At 38.3% G+C, this 18341-nt stretch overlaps 1 protein-coding gene across 1 annotated transcript in view; it reads left to right on the forward strand.

Moving 5' to 3' along the window:
* Window positions 1-632: 632 nt before the first annotated feature.
* LOC129248358 (transcription factor hamlet) overlaps window positions 633-18341 on the forward strand; it is a 75838-nt gene continuing 58129 nt past the window's right edge. Inside the window, exons 1-2 of the mRNA XM_054887884.1 lie at window positions 633-711; window positions 10342-11003. Coding sequence (XP_054743859.1) covers window positions 684-711; window positions 10342-11003 — 690 coding nt within the window. The 5' untranslated portion in view covers window positions 633-683. The remainder of the gene's footprint in view (window positions 712-10341; window positions 11004-18341) is intronic.

Consider the following 18341-nt stretch of genomic DNA (forward strand, 5'->3'; position numbering starts at 1 on the left):
TGATAAAAATTGTAAAACAAAGGAATTTAAGGAATGTAAAAACTAAACTCAAATAATATAATATTAATGATGAAAAAAATTTAAAACGACGCACAGTTAAATAACAAAAAAAAAAAACAAAAATCGGCAGTTTCAAAAACATGTTGAGTATTAAAAATTAATTAAACAAAGGCAATCAATAAAAACAAATAAAAAAATTAAAATATAATTTAAGAAATCGCTAAAAAATATAACTAAACTACATGCAAAGTAATTTACTATCTTCACAAAACTAAAATATAATGCGAAAAATAATATCTACATTTCTCCAAAACGCCAAAGAAGAATGAAAATTAATTTCAATCATAACATGTCAAATAAGATATAAATAAATAAATTATATTTAAATTAGAAAAAATAACAAATTTATTTAGTAAATAATTGTGTAAAAAAGTACGCAAAAAATTATAACAATAAAGGGTAACAAATTTACAAAATAAACAGCTTCCAATTAAATTCGCGAAAAGTGTTCACAAATGACTGCGCGAAATGTACCGTCGGAAAGTGCTGCGCTCTGCTTAGACTAAAGCAAGAACTTATGAATGCATATAAAATAAGTAAAATTTGCAAAACACAATAAACTTACGTGGCAAGCCATCTGAAAACTAGGATTGTAAATAACCGCTTCTTTGCTCGGCTTTAATATGATTTTCGATCGCTATGCAGTATCAGGTATGATTATGCCGAAAATAAGAAAGTAATCTCATTTGAATACAAATTTTAAAGTGATGCATTTTTTAATTTTATATTCAAGTTTTTTTTTTGGGTTGATGCAGTGCTGAATTTTTCGCTTTATTAATTTTTCAATGATCCCCATATTCAAGTGAGTCAGTGCGTGAATACTAATTTTGTGCTCGATGCCTATTATGGACGTGAAACTTCAAATTATTAAGTGGAAAAAGGTTTTTTCATAGGGATCGCCTCTTGGCACGCAATGCCAGTTGTATTTCTGCAATGAAAACGCTTGATAGAAAAACTATCTGCCGTTCAGAGATGACATAAAACTGTAGCGCCTTTCATTTGTGGAATACCTCCAAAGAGGGTACCACAACTTGAAGGAGTTGTTCGCCAAAGTATTTCTGATTGAATTGATTAATTGAAAAAGTGATTAAAATGTATGCATGTATGTACATGGAAGTGGTGTCTGAAGTATGAGGAATGTTTTTTTTTTTAATAAAAACTGCCTTGCCGTTTTCTGGCAGCTATTCCGTTTGACTTTCATTAGATTAGATACTTTTAGATTTCATTAGATATAGCAGGTAAATGGCTATATTTTCATATATTGTAAATTTGCATGCACCGCAGCTCTTTACATTAGAAATGCTGTTTATTGAGTATTAACCAGTAAATTTAATATAACTTCGAGCTCCATAATGAGAAATGAAATAAGAATTTTTCTTTTTATTTTTTCTAATTTTGTGGCGGGATGCTCTTCCAATTAATCTTTTCATTTAAGAGCAAGTGCCTTGGTAGAGAAACCCATTGCGTGGTGAATCTGGTTACAAGGGGATGCAAAATTAATCATCCAATTTTATTTTTTATTATATTTTATTATTATTATATTTTTTATTATTTTTTTTCCTTTTCCTCCTATTGGAACATAGAGCGTCATCGAATTTTGTTTTTTACTGGATAAAAATCTTTATAAAAATCTTTATCTGAGTATAAAAATCTTTATTATAACCTTCACGCGCTCAACTGCTTATCTGTTTGTATACTGCAACTGTTTAGTTCACACGTGGAAATATGATGCCAAAAATTATAATTCTCACATAGGGTGATTAATTTTGCGCCACACTGTAGTTGCTTGCCTACTTTTTTTTTTGGTGGGTGAGGTAGGATTCAAAATGCCTTCGCACTTACAGCGACCGTCGTCTACTGCGTCGTGTGGTGTAGCCACTAAAACGACCCCTTCTCCTTCTGGGGAGACACCCTTCCCGGAACTGCTTTCTATATTATTTCGGGAGAGGCCAGAACGGCATCCATAAAAGACCAATTCTATTCACCCACGCCTGGGCACACCATATTTGTAGCCAGCTTTCATGCTATAGGTTCGTCTTCTTGTGTCTCTATCTGCGCTGCTTCGCTTTGTTGCTCTGTGACGAGGTCAATCATTTTTTCCGTAGTACGTTCTCGATGTATTTCTTTACCGCGTGCGAGCATTTGCTGATTTTTTGCTCGGTGCGATGTCGCCAATCTGCTCCCTCAGGGCATTTCTTTCCGCGAGCCATCTACTCGTATTACTACTAAAAAACGTGTGTTCAGCGTCATCGCTCAGCGCTTCGCGGTATATGCACTTGGAATCAGTTACCTTGCCCATGGGGTAGAGGTATCTCCGGAAGTATATGTGGCCCGAGAGGAACTGAGGAAGAAGTAGTTCACTTCTCCGAAGTTCCTTTGGACCCATTTGCCAATTGATGGAATAAGTTTCGCCGTCCATCTGCCACTCGGTTCAGTGTCGCATCGACTTTGCCACCGCAGCATGGTTTGGCACCTCAGTTCTGAGAAGCTAGTGATGACGTGTTTCTTCTTTGAGCCCCACGCATCCATTTGTTACCGGACCTTGACACCGACGGGTGTCTGCCCGCTGATCACGAAAATTGCTGCCCCTAAGACAGCTGCTTGCCTATTTTTCCGTTGCTTTGAAGGCATATAGTGCCAGAACTTTTGCATGAATAATATTTATTACACTGATCCGTTATAATGGTTAAAGATCGATCGACGCCGTGGCCGAGCTATATTAAATGACACATGCCTGATTATTTATTATTTAAGTTAAAACCGGCAGTAAAGAAATTGATAGTTCTAAATGATTAAGTACTCTCCTAATTGCTGTTGTTGTTGTAGCAGCATAAAGAATTCCCATACATATACTGGGAATGCTGCTGAAGTGACAGTCCTTGGCCGGATATAAATCCGGGTCGTTCCGGTTACGTAGAGCCGACTGTCGTGGGAACGACGTACTCTCCTAATTGTTTGGTCTAGATGAAAACTGGACATTTCATAGGCACGCGTGCCAAAGTTTTCTCTTCCGCGTTTGCACGAGTACAAACCGTATATTAATTTCGGATTTATTCTTGTGGTTCAATAGTCACGTAGAACTTTTTCGTTCACAAATGGCTAGCATACAAAATTTGTGGGCGAACCTACATTAATACGAATTTATAATTTCTTTTTGACGAAGTATTTATAAATTGCTTCAAAAATGAGAAACCATGATCAAAATATTGAAGTTACAACTTGCGATTTAAAAAAAAATTGCAAAAATTTCGATTTTTTGTTTTTTTGGTTTTTGTCGTTTTTTTCTAAATAATGTCTCAACACATTAAAAACAATACACTCAATGCATCAAGGTGTGAAAAATATCAAAATACTTCTGTACTTCTGTCATAAAAAGGGTCCCATGAAAAATCATCTGCCGTTCGGATGTGGCGTAAACCTTCCACTAATGGAAGAACATTAAGATGCACACCACAAATTGGAGTAGAAGTTTGCCCAAACAATCAATAAAGGATGAAAGCGTCATCTTGTATTATTTAAGCTGGTTTTTTGGGCGGAACATTAAAAAAATGGGGCATTAGAGGCAAATCGGTCCAGCTCATGTACAATAAATCTTAATATTTTTCCAAAATATTCTTGCGGAAATTTCAGAATTTATTAAATTTTATAATTCAGATGGGAGAAAGGTAATTACCAATTTGGTTTTTTGTATGGAGAGTGAAGCACGCTAATGCGCAATTTTTGGTGATCCACAGCCGTCAGCAGTAGCGTTTCCTGTTTGGTGATTTGATTTGTAGAAAACTCGATTCTTAGAGGCGTTTTTATATCGGTCCAGTTCATCTAAATCTTAATATTTTTCCGAAATATTTTGGCGTAAATCTTACAATATAATAAATTTAAAATTCCGTTCGAAAAAGAGTACTATTTCCTTGTATGCAGTGATGCACCCTAATGCTTTGACTGTTGAAAATTAGCGTTTCTGGTCTGAGGTAAAAAAAAATACTTCAAATGGAAAATTTCGAGAAGTATTTATCGCATTCAGTATATTTATATTGGGTGTTTTTAGCTGCATGAGAACTATAGATATCAATAACTATCGGTTGACAGCCGAGAATGGCAAACTGTGTTGACATTTATGTTGAGTAAGGTTTGGCAGGCCATAATGAATCATTTAACGCCAGCGCAACGCTTCCAAATTGTGGAATATTACTTTGAAAGAAAAATAAAAAATATGGACGCAAATTTCATAGAACGATGTTTTGAAGAAGACGTTCGTTCTCAACTTGTCGACCTTTGTCCTTCGACTACGTGAAAATTTTGCATAAGGATCTTGACTTACGAGCAGGGCCGTAGAGAGCATATCCGGGCCCGGGGAGAAATTGCTAATGCGGGCCCTTTCCAATTGTGTCTAATTCATATAATTCGAATTACTCTCGAGCCCGGGCCCCTCTGAGAACTCCGGGCCCGGGGTAAAAAAACACCCAATAGTTTAATAATTTAGTTAAATAGTTGGCGTGCGTCCTGATATTTTTCCAATACATGAACGTATGTATAAGGGTATTTGCACACACACATACTTACATATATTTTTGCTATATTCTTTTATACATAAATACAACTTATGCCCTTATTTTGATTCCAAAGATGACTTCAACTTTCGTAGCTCATTTTTGAAACAATCTGTTTAGATCTATCACTTCGTGGAACCTGAAAGATCCGCCACCCCTCATTCGGAAGTCACAGTTACACATACGAGAGGTCCTTCAGATAGCAAATGTTCGGCATTTGTTTTACAGCACTATTTGTTTAGCACTCCTGTTATGTTGCAACTTTTCTATAACCTATATTTACCTACTCACAAACAAACACACATACACATTTACATATACGAGTATTTACATAATTTGCGCTTGACTATTTGCTTTTGGCATGCGCATGCAATTTGACACACGGATGCGAATCCTTCAGATAAGCGCTGAGTAAATTTGCGGTCGGCACTCGCGTTGTTGTTGTTGTTGTTAAGCCAACCAGTGAAGGATTTCACACCAAGCGGCACAGCATAAAGGCATTTAGACGCCGCAGGCAAAGGAAAGTCTAAGACTTATCTACTAATTTGAATAGGACAACTGTTTTTGTTTTATTTTGAAAATTCTTTCAAATATGGGGCTTGTGGTTATTTGCGAAGTCGTTGAATGGCGTTACGTAGGTCAAGTATAGGCGTCGGCAACACTTATTTTATGTCTATTTGTACTGTTACATAATATTCACAGCAGAACCGTGTCAACGCGTGTGGTCGACTTGCGGCCCTAACATAAAAGGAAGTTTTTTATTTGAACAAGCGCGGATAATTTTGCCAGTGGTTTTCGTTTGAGTTCCAATTATAAAAACGCGTATATTTCGAATAGTTTCAGTGCACGGTCCCGTATTCGAAAATTGAAATTATTACTATTGAAAGGCTTCAATAATGCTGTATGTTACATTACAGAAATTACTTTTTTAACTTATAAAAAAAATTGGTTTGGTCCAATACCCAGAGGAAAAGTTGATTCTGTCATATAGTGTAATATAAAGGAAAGCCTGAAATGCTGAGCAAAATTATTATATCAGAGCTGGTTCTATTTTCGGTGATGTGAACCCATCTGGAAGTGACTAGACTTCTTCTACTTAAATGGAAACAAAAACGGGGTTTATTGCAAAATATGGCAGTTTTGTAGATTATAAATTTATTTTATTTAAATATATATCTTTTTTACGTATTCTTCAAACAAAGGCTAGGTTAGGTTGAAGCGGTTGTCCTGTGGGACACACTCATGCTCATAACCCATTGTGATGCCGCGTGGGGAAATTGTCCTTATCTCACCTATAACCAGTGTGTTTCTTTTTCAAAAATGTTAGAATATCCCTGAGATCGTCCAATTCATTAAAAAATTGAGTACCTAAAATAATAAACCTACGTCAGGATAGAGCAGGTCAATGGCACAGTAGGTGCGAGATCTTTCCTTCCGTTTCCTAAAGGAATATAAATAAATACTATAAAAAATATAGGACTGTACGTGGAAAATTATATCAAAAAAATAATTAGAAAAATTCAAATAATTAAAAAAAAAATGAATAAAAAACTAAAAAAACAATAACACGTTAAAACAGCTTTAAAAACCTTTTCTGTGTGTTTGCCTATTTTGAATAATTAAATTTGACGAGCACTCGTCAGTATGCACATCAAATACGGCCCAATCACTCCTCCCGCGTGACACAGTGTGGTTTTAAGTTGATGTAATGGCTTTTCGTGCATCGGGCTCGAGCTTTCAGTGCTTCAAAAAAGAAGATTTTGCTTATTGACCTAATCGTTTCAGTGGTAAAGCGCATCCTCGCTCACCAAAACGTCCTCTTCGTTGTTGAGATTGAGGATGGCTTGACAGGAATTCGTACGCAACTGAAGGTCTGCAGGCGTTAACTGATGCACTGCTTGAACTTTGTACGGGAACATGTGCAAGTCTTTCACTAAAATTCGCTGTAGGGTTCATCCGGTGATGCCCAGTTACGCGGCTCTCGGCGTCATCCGCAGCCACAGCTGCGATATTTTCAGCCGCAAGGGCCCATTGGTCTTTTTTAGGCTTTTTATCATTTTTCACATTAAAAGGGTCAATTTCGATACTTTATTTCGATATCAATACAAATAAAGTGTGGATACTCATCTTCTGATACATCTTTTGACACTAGTATCGATATTTTTTATAACATCTTTAGCCGCAACAAGTTACGATTGACAAGGTGGCGCAAAATTAATCAGCCCATCGGAAGATGTATAATCTTTGCAAATGGTGTGGTACTTCAATCAAATTTGAAACTTGTGAAGTAGACAGCTGCAGTATACAAACAGACAAAGCAAAGATTCCCATCACTCAAAATTATTTTTTTATTTAGTAAAAAAGTTATTCAAAAACAAAGTTATATGGAAAAAAATAAGGAACGCGAACGAATAATGTCCCTAAATACTTCAGTTATATGTAGAACTGGCTAGATTTCCCTACAGAGTAATTATGCATGAGTATTGGTACATATTTATGTGCGTATGTATGTATGTGAGTATGTATAAATGTATGTACGCGTGTAAGTATGTATGTATGTCTGCCTGCGCGCTTGTCTGATTGTCTCTTCGAAAATGGCATCGCATCGCATCGCGCCTGTCAATCGGCTGTTTGTTTATTTACTTATTAGCTTCTTATTTACTGCCTTGTATCAGCTATTGTTATTGTTGTTGTTATGTCTTTTGGCTTTTCCATAATCGCTGATACTGCACAAGTTCCTATTTGTATTCGTTGACAACATTGTTACTGCATTGTTTATTGTTGTTGTTTTAATTACAGTCATTGCTAAAATTGCTGGCAACGATGATATACCGCCCAGGGCAGTAAATAATATTAGTTTGTTTCAATGTGCGAGATCGAGCGTAACAGATAATTCCAATTCTTCCAACAGACAGAATGTCAAATCGGTGACAAAGCTACAAAATAAATGTATCTATGTATATGTGCGCATATGTATGTATCGAACTTGAATTTCATCTGTGTGTGTAGATGTTGCTTATTTGCCTGTACGACTGGGCGCCTGGTTGAATGTGTACACATGTTTTTGGAACGATAGGAAACCACTTGGCCTTAACTAATCTCTATCTTGTCTTCTGTATGAGTGCGAGTCAACTGGAGTATTCACGTAGAACTTAACTTGATAATTATTTATATTTGTTTGACATCACAAATGAGCTACAAAAATTACCAAAAGCACTTGAAGCGCATAAAACGTTGGTAGATAAACGATTTTTCTTGACAAAATTTGTTAAATTAATTTACGTGTTTGATTTTCGTGAGTAGACACATTCAGCTGGCGCTCATCTTATCGCGCCTTTGAAGAGGGAAGCACGTCAATGATAGAAATGAAATCAACTGCAAGTGTCATTTTTGTTAAATGACTTTAAATGAAGATACTTTTAAGTGTTCAAATATGGCTTGATAAGAATTTAGTTTGGATACAAAGCGTAATCATCAGCAAAAAACAAAAAGGGGGAAAAAAGCGATGAATGCCGCAGGAAAGTCATTGCCTCACGTTTTTTAAAAGTGCTTTAGATCTACTCAAGTTCATTCAAGACAAATTTGTTACCATTTAGATCTTAAAATTATTTTTTAGTCGTCATTATTTACAAGTATATAAAGGGTTTTCCAATAAGAGGTGTTATTTTGATAACCAAAGAAAAATTATATTTTTTAATATAAATGATCGGATGTTTATTTCATCATTGGAAAATAACATCAGGTAAATGACCACCACGACCACGCTTACAGGACAATATCCTTTTCATGAAATTTTCCATCACCGAATATAGATATAGTGTCACGAATCCCATCTTTGAGGTCTTGAAACGACCCTGTGCTATTGGCGTATACCGAATACTTTTATTTAAACAAAAACAATAATTAAATCAATAAGTTAATCCTTTACTGTTTACAACCTCTTCCCACCTCTAGACCAATTTGTTGATGGCGTTCCGCCAAAAATCGCCTGGTCTGGTGTCAAAGAAGTTGTTGAGCCAGTTTTGAAAGACCTCTTTGTTATCGAAGGTAACGGTCTTAATATGGTTTGACAGGGAGCGAAAAAGATGGTAATCGGTCGATGCAAGGTCTGGAGAATACGGCGGCTGCAGGAGGACTTCCCATTCGAGCTCTTGGAGTGAGGCTTTGACCACTTGTGGAATATGGCACCTGGCGTTGTCGTGAGGGAGTATAGTTTGGCCATGTCGATCAGGTCTTTTCAGTCCAATAGCCTTATTCGCGTGGTGTAGCTGAACAATGTAGAGGCCGTTGTTGACCATTTCATTCTTTCCAGCAAAAAGCGCTGTTTATGACCGCGTGTTGCTCGATTGCGAGCGAGTTACTGAGAAGCAATTTGAGGGCGACTTTCTTTAGTTTTTTCATTGAGCTCATGAGGCGCCCAGGCCTCCAATTTTTGCGGTAATCCCATTGCATGAAGGTGGTTGGGAATGGTTTTATGATCACAGTTCATTTTTTCCGTCAATTCCGCTGACGTCAAAGTCGCCATTTTTGAACTTTGCAAACCATTTCCGCACTGAAAACTCGCCTATGACACCATCTCCAAACACGTTGCAAATATCGCGGGCTGTTCCGGCAGCCTCGAAGAAAAGCAAAGAAGAGCTGGTGTCGAAAATGTGGATTTTTGCCTCCTCGGTATTCCATTTCTAAGCCCCAAAACTAATAAGAAATGAAATAACTCAAAAAATACAATTAACATAGTTTTGTAGAGCAGAACAAGTTCTATCGCCAAACAGCGAACAGCAAAACGTTGTAAAATACAAGAAAATATAAAATCGCTATGGACTTATTCCCCAACTATGGATATAGATAACTATGGTTTGACAGCTGAGAATGGCACTTTTCCATTAAATAAATTTTGTTAAGTCATCACGAATCATGTAACGTCAAAGCAACTGTTGCAAATTGTGGCAATTTACTTTGACAAAAATAAATCTGCGCGCAAAGTTCATAGCACACTCGCGGCATTATCGGTCCATATTTCTTTTGAAATGAAAAAGGAGCTGCCATTACGCTATTGGGTCGTGGTGACTGTATTTTTTTTAAATTAAAAATTGGATACATAATCGCTGATCCAATTCATGATTCCTGTAGAACTGATTCCGAACTGAACTATTGGCTCTGGTCCCTATGGAGTAACCGCTGATCGGCAGTTAGCCAATTCATCGGCAATTTCATTTCCTTAAATAACGCTGTGTCCTGGAACCCATATAAGTACAAGGTTTTTCCGTCTTGCAACAGAATTAAACTTTTTGCATTCTTGAACAATCTTTGAGGTCTGCTTTCTCCAGGGTCTTCAGTGCAACCTGACTGTCACTAAAGCTGGAAAGCTGCTTCCCGCTCCATCTCCTCCCAATTATCCATTCTGCTACTTTCAGAATGGCAAAAATTTCCGTATGGAAAACAGTTGCCACCCCTCACATAGTGTAATGATACGTATTAATATCGTTTAAGTACCATCCGGTTCCAGAACTAAAGTTCAAAGCTCTTAAAAAACATCCGGTAAACACTTTCTGGATAAACTTTATAAGACAAGTAAATTTCCCTCATTCAGAAAAAATGAATTCATTCACGTAATTCTTGATTTGGCGGTATATTGAACTAACTAATTTTTAAGTTTAATTTCTGCTTAAAACTTTATAGCCAAATAAATTATCTTAAACTTTACCTCCCAACTTCTGTTACCTTTCTCTTGCAGGCAACAGCGGCGACGAGTACGAATTGCCCGCCGTGCGACATCTTAATTTTACGCCATTCTCCACGCACACCAACCATCTCAATCACCATCCCCCACATCATCATAATCATCACCAAACGCACCTGCCAACCACACCACTCACAGCACCTCCCACGTCACAACCATCATTGAATTACGAACGCAGCGAATACAAGCGGGACAGCGGTGAACATAATAACGTTAACGCCATCATACAGAACGGGCACAACGGCACGCCCTACGATTTGGAACAATCGCCGCTTTATGCAACGCCGATTGGGACGACATTTGGCAATCATCACCAGCAGCATCACAATAACAACAATAACAAACAGAATACACAGCCACCGCAACAACACCTGCCCACGCAATCGATAGCAACAACAGCAACAGTGGCTACAACAACACCCGCCTCAGCGTCTGCTTCAGCGCATCAAATGGAGCGTTTCTTCAGCAGTAAAGTGCACGCGGAAGATTTCTTCATGCAGCTGGCACGTTTACAAGGACTAGACAATCCCTTGTGTGGCCTGGACATACGAGAGCAGGGCGTGTATGCGAAAGTGCCATTGTGCCGCGGAACGCGTTATGGCCCGTTTGCGGTGAAGCTATGCAGTGAACCGACGGCGCCGAGTCTGGCTTGGGAGGTAAGTGCCACTGTGCAAGGAAGAGCGCTCAAATGTTATTTGTATGTGTGCGTGTATTAATGAAATTTAAGATGCTACCATTGATTAATTTGCTTATGTGGGAAATTGTGAGTTGTAATTCGCGCACTTTTCGTTTTGGGTGAAAAATTACCACTTCTCCGAGTTTTCTTTTTTTTTTTGTGTGACAATTTTTCCGTTGCTTAATCCTTTCGCATCTGCGCGAAAATTACGAATACGGATCGCATTACTAGCAGCGGGTTCGATATTTAAAATGTGGTGTGCTCGCAAGCAAACGCTGCACATTCGTTGAAATTTAATCCCATCAAGCGTTACCCAAAATTAACGCATTTCCAATTTGCACGTTTTCCAGAAATTATTTCTTTCGCATCCGTTTTGGGTGTAAAAATGCAACAAAATCATTGAAAATTAAGTGATTGCGAAAATATTCGATTAAAGTATACCCAGTAGCAGAATGTTGTTATTGTTGTTGAATTTGCTTTGGTGTTGCACGCATCAGTTGTCAATCAGAAAAGCGGCTGCGAATTGTCACACTGTTTCGACAAGGGCGCACAAGCTGATAGGATAACAGACAGATTCAGGCACCAGGGATGGGATAGGCAGTGCGCGCGCACCCAAGCAACGGATATGTTTAGGGATGTGCCAAAAACCAGAGCTAATTTCCGGCATCAAATGAGTGCAAGTAAACAAAAGCAAAAACAACAAAAATAGAATAAAATAAAATAGAAAGTAAGAAAAAACATGCGCAAATCCACAAAGTGTCCCTCAAATGAGGCTTAAATTCGCCAGCAAGCTATGACAGCGAGCAAGCAGATAATACCAATTAAGGTCCACGCGCAGACACCCTACACTGCTTGTACTTGCGCTCGGCAGTGCGCTTGCACACACCACTACCTCTTACACCACACCCTACTATCTGCGCATAACTTCCATTCACTGCGCTATGTCAGTCACACTGTCTTTCTGTCTGTCTCGGCAAACATCCAACCGAGCGCTCCTTTAACCGTGCGATAGCTCTTCATCTCTTGCACAGGGCGCTAGCGTTTGACAATCCAATCAAATTATCGCGCCTTGTACAGATGAGAAGTTTGCTGTCAAACGCACACACTCATACACACCGGCGTCGAGTTGACAATTGTCAATCAAGAAAAAATAACAATAACACTGGCACTCAGGTAGTTACAAATATTTAAACATTCAACAAGCAATCCACTCGAACTGCAATCTGCTGCACAAATTGATCCGTACGCCGCTGTAGATGGTCTCACCTTCCTTCAGTAGACAACCTTTCAAAATTACTTTCTTGCTTCTTCTTTGTTATTTACACAGTATTTTCAAATGCATATGTTTTGCTATAGATGATCCTCGAATCAAGCGCTGAGTGTTTGTCATATTTTATAAAAACAAAGTAAAATGGGATGCGGAAGGGATAAGAAAAGTAATGCAGGCATTGAGAGAAATGTAGAGGGACGAAACGAAAGTTAGTAGAAGAGACTAAAAGTAAATGAAGTAAAAATAAGAGATTAGCGAAAGAACGAAAAAACATGAAGTCATGCAAATACTAGATCCGCTTAAGGTCCATACATTTTCCAAGCACTTTTCTCTCGAACATCCAACGACGCTTTATGCTCCAAATAGGAGTTCATATGTATCCTAAGGACCGCCTCATTCGATAATGCCGTTGTCACAGCTAAAGATTAAATTAGAAGTGCCGTAACTATAACCATATAAATCTGCTGATTGAACCAAATTATGAGCTATGCTGTAATCAGAGATGTTAAATAATGATTAGATAATGCTAATGATTGCTAATTAACTTTCTTTTGTGAAATTCTCTAATTCATTAAACAATTAGAATTAGTTCAACTAATACCCATTAGATAATTGAAATTTTTATTCCAATGGTAAAACTAATTGCAATTAGTTGCCATTAGCAAAAAAAATTGGTTTACCTTTACAATTAGAAATCTAATTGACTTCTGCTAATGCAATTAGATATTCAATTAGCTCGAATTAGAATCAATTATTTTGATATTTTGAAAAACAAAAAAAACTGAAATATTCATAATATGAATTTCACACATAATATATTACTTATGTACATAATATGTACTATGTATATTACATACATGAACATCTATTTAACGTATGTACTAACTATTTATTAACTAGAATGACCGGGTATATTCGCTTTCAGCAATACGAGCTTTTCAAAAGAAATTTGAGTCAAGCGACTGCGCCTTGGACTATTAATAATGTCCGCAAAGGAAAATAGTCGCTCCACAGGGCCTGAAGACGTAAGCGGCGTGTTGCAAAACAGTGCTATGTCGTTTAATGTGGGATATTTGGACCATATATTGGAAGTTTTATCATTATCATTCAAATATTGAAGCATCATATTCGAAATAAAATTTAATAATTCTTTGCAAAAAATTTATTTTTATCAAAATAATTAATTCTAATTCGAGCTAATTAAATATCTAATTGCATTAGCAGAAGTCAATTAGATTTCTAATTGTAAAGGTAAACCAATTTTTTTTGCTAATGGCAACTAATTGCAATTAGTTTTACCATTGGAATAAAAATTTCAATTATCTAATGGGAATTAGTTGAACTCATTCTAATTGTTTGATGAATTAGAGAATATAAACCAATTGCATCAATTGCTAATTCTAATTGGAATTTAACATGTTTGGCTGTAATCTATTGGCGGTGGGATGCCATAGAGGTGACATGTCATAACCGTTACTGGACAGAATAAATAAATTTTGATTTTTCGCCACAACCATAAACAGCTGATTGTTGATTTGATATAATGCCATTATATTTTAGCAAAACACGAACATTTTAGAATAGACTGGCAACAAAAACATGAATTCGCTTTAACTGCAGATGACACGACAGAACAAAGCGAGACAGAAATCGTCAGAAGATAAGGGTTTTATTTAGATAAAAATGTAAAAATTTCGTAACAGAATTAATGAATAAATTACTAATTTCCTCGCCACGGCTATTGTTGTTGTCTTTTCTTTAGTTTCTGCACTTACGAAATGGACAAATAAATGGCAATGTATTTTTTAGCTGTTTATGGCTATGGTACCAATAATTCTTTTTAAATCCTTGTGCACTTCGCTCGGGAGCATATGGCCTCGGCACGATTCTTCTAGCGTCCACGGTTCTGGGCTGTCGTTTTTGCGTCGTCCCATATGATGTCGGCATCTGCTAGTTCGCGCAACATCGACCTTCACCAAGTGATCTTTGGCCGACCGCTACCTCAACTCCCTTGCGAGTTCCAGTCCACAAAACATTCTCGTGATGTTTTCTGGTGGTTTTTCTAGCCTGTGACCTATCCATCGCCACTTTCTGCGTTTGATTTGCCATAGTATGGGCTCCTCATTCGTTGATCTCCACAGCGCGTCGTTACTGATGATGTTCTGCCAGAATATTCTACAAATGATGCGGAGGCATTTGTTGACGAAAGATTGTAGCCTCTGTGTGATGGCTATGTTTCACCGGGCACCCGTCAACCTGTATACATACATCTTGCTTTATTGTGGTTAAGTCATAGCCTTAGTCACAGCGAGGTTGACCTCCAGTCGAACAGTGCATGCCAGCATGACTAGTCTGTTCGCCTTCGCAGGGTAAATTGGCTCATAGCGTCGTCTAGAACGATGGTGCAGGGTAGAGACGACAAGGAACAGTCTTGCTTTACGCCTGCGTTGGTGATGAATCTGTCGCTGAAGTTGCCGTTGTGGAGCACTGAAAGTTCGGAGTTCTCGCAAGGGATCTGATGAGGCGGATTATCTTCGCGGGAACTCCCTTTCTACTCAACGCCAGCCATATTGAGTGTCGTATGATTGTGTCGAATGGATTCTTGAAGGCGACGAACAGTATGTAAAGCGGGAGCATCACTCAACTGATTGTTCTACTCTGAGGTGAAGAGTGTTGGCTTGGTGAACACAGCTTGTTCTTTCCTTAAGGAGTGTTCGATATATTGGAGTCTGCGTGGAATATGATCGTGGCTAGGATTTAGGTGGCATTGCGCAGCGTTATTCATCGCCAGTTGCCGCAGTCACGAAAATATCGACTTTCTTGGGCAGCTTCACGATAATGTCTTTTGTTCTAGCAGTAGGTAGATGACAGTAAATATCGTTATGATTAAGACCAAGGTTATGGCGTTATGGTACGGCACCTCTAACTAAACCTCAATACGCTATATAGTAGGATGGGCAAGATGAGAAATTTATAGAGTGCGGGTTTTTCATTTTCAGAGAATAAACAACTAGATCTTGGGGTGCTTTCTTGAGCACTTCTTTTCTCACTTTCTCTTTATACAGCGAGCTACTTTCTTCCAGACAGACACCCACTTGAAGCCATTAGTATTAGTGATCAGGAGTTGCAAAACTAAGCGATTTCTTCGAATATAATAGGACTATGAATAAGTTCGTGCGGTTTTTTTCGAAATTTGAAACTTTATTGACGTAAAATGGTTACAAATTTAATATTCAAAGTATTGTCCATCGCTTACTACTACTTTTTCCCATCTTTCTGGCAATTCACGGATTCCCTTTGTGAAAAATTCGGTCGGTTTTGCCGCAATCCACGAATCGATCCATTTTTTGACTTCATCGTAATTACGGAAGTGCTGGTCAGCCAGGCCATGTTGCATCGATCGGAAGAGATAGTAATCGGATGGCGCAAGGTCTGGACTATACGGCGGGTGGGGTAGGACATCCCATTTGAGCGTTTCTAAGTATGTTTTGACCACTTGTGCAACATGTGGCCGAGCATTGTCATGTTGCAAAATAACTTTGTCGTGTCTATCGGCGTATTGCGGCCGTTTTTCTCGCAGTGCTCGGCTCAAACGCATCAATTGTCGTCGGTAGACATCCCCCGTAATCGTTTCATTCGGTTTCAGTAGCTCATAATACACAACACCCAGCTGGTCCCACCAGATACACAGCATAACCTTCACGTTGAAGCAGTTGTTCGCATGCCATAAAACGGCGTTCAACGTCTCTTGGCTTCAATTCATACGGCACCCAATGGCCTACCTTTCGGATCATTCCCATGGCTTTTAAACGTTTGGAAATGGTTGATTGATCAACTCCCAAAGTTTTTGCAACCTCTTCTTGCGTTTGAGCCGGATCTTGATCGAGCAATTCCTCCAATTCGGTATCCATGAACTTTGGCGGCGCACCCTCGCGTTCTTCGTCTTCCAAGCCAAAATCACCACTTTTAAAGCGTGCAAACCACTTCTGGCACGTTCGCTCAGCTAGAGCATGCTCACCATAAACTTCCACCAAGATACGATGACTTTCGGCTGCTTTTTTCTTCATATTAAAATAATGAAGAAGAATTCCCCGCAAAAACACATTATTTGGCACGAAATTCGACATTTTCAAGTGTGGTAAAAATATTGTTGTTTACGCTTCAAATAAAAAACTTATACTGACGTTTGTGCCTTACGACAGTAGCTCTCCAATGAATGTTTGGAAATGTGGATCGATGGAATAATAATCAAGTTACGCCATCTGTTGTAAAACCGCACGAACTTATTCATAGTCCTATTACATTTCCGTGAAATTAACAGAGCATACAAATCATCAATATCGCTGGGACCGCTTTATAATTAGATAGTCAATTTGAGAGTCCCCTAAAATACTGACGATCTAAAATAAGGGTTTTCCCGTAGTACTAAATAAATAGTCACGAAATTCACACTGCAAAAGAGAAACCAACCTTTAACTAAATATAGCAAACAAACTTATAAAACACTGGAAGGTTACCATAGAAATGTTAGCAACTACTAATTAGACTTTTGAAGAAGTTAATAAATGATTATAAGTACAGAGCTCCAATTAAATAGCCAGCGCTATAGGCAACACCACTGACGTAGGTAAGTAAGTGAAAAACAACACTTCACTGCAATATCATCCTGAACAAACAGTAACACACTTTTCGTTGCAAAACGATCGTTGACGGCGATCGAGCGATCGAGGGATCATCATCTCTGCAGCATCGCTAGCTGGCATCAAATTTATGAGCATGAAACCGCTGGTGTGAACATCGTCACACAAATAGTAGATTATCTTGTGCGTGTAAATATTTTTCTTATTGTTGACATACATTTGTAGGGGTTTTTACTATTTTTACTGCTTTGTTGTTTTTATTTTTTCCCTTTTTGCCCTGTACATTGTTAGGCCAATATTCGAGACTATGTGTGAAGTAGGCAAAGTTGCTAAAAGTAGTGCAGAACAGGCAGACAGACGGAGCCTGCTGCTGACACTCATTTTCAGCTATAGGCACACACACATATATACATACATATATGCGCACATTTCTACCTTTACGTTTCGAATTTGGCATTCTGCGCCCCTTCATTCATAACGGATTAAACTGATCTTCCGATATTGAGTTGTCAGTTGTCGTCCGTGTCTGACTGTCTGTTTGACTGTGTGTCTTTATTTGCCGATTGCTGGTTGCCGGTTGCTACCAGTTGTCATTTGCGAATTGTCCTGCTAATCCTTAGAAACCTAATTGCATATGTAGCAATTTGAGACACTTCCGCATGAGGAAGCTGGTGCTGTGTAGTAGTGGTAGTGTTGATAGTCATGATTATAATCGAAAGTTGGCTGCGATGTTCGGTATGTGAAAATATGATTTGGTAAATATGATTTCTGCGTATTTACTGATAGTTTGCAAATGCTGAATAATAAAATTCATTCGGAGGGAAATGGAAATATTATAAGCACAAGTCGTTTAGGCAGAAGTGTTCATCAGATTTGGCGATGCGTAGCGGCTACAAAGGTGGACAAATGGTGGTGGGGTATTAATCAGCTCGGTTAGGCAGACAGTTATCATGGACGGCTTGGCTATATGGGTTTGTACGCGAGGACATACCCAGACTAAAAGAATTTGGCAGTTGCAATACCGTTAAAAATTTGAGTTGGTCGAGCCGAGGAGATTTGGTGGCCCCTAAAACACTCAGGCTAAAAAGCCCATTGTATTTAAGCCTATGCAATACCGTTACTATGAGTTCCCGGTTATACAGATGTCCAGGACACACACAGTTGATCCGGTTGAAAAATTCATTAATCTGCAACCAGTTGTAAGATGCAATCCAGCAACGCGGAACAACGGAACAAGCCGACTTTTGGCTCGAAAACGCTATGACTACTAGCATAGTCTCAACACTTTCTGGCAGTATAAAATGACGCTAGACGTCCCACATAGCGGTAGAATTAAATTTCTGCTAAGGTTGGATAAAAGTAATTTGCGGACTTACTATATCCTAGTCATGAACTTTATTCCATCACA

Source organism: Anastrepha obliqua, chromosome 5 (assembly GCF_027943255.1).
Source record: "Anastrepha obliqua isolate idAnaObli1 chromosome 5, idAnaObli1_1.0, whole genome shotgun sequence".
Taxonomy (NCBI): Eukaryota; Metazoa; Arthropoda; class Insecta; order Diptera; family Tephritidae; genus Anastrepha; species Anastrepha obliqua.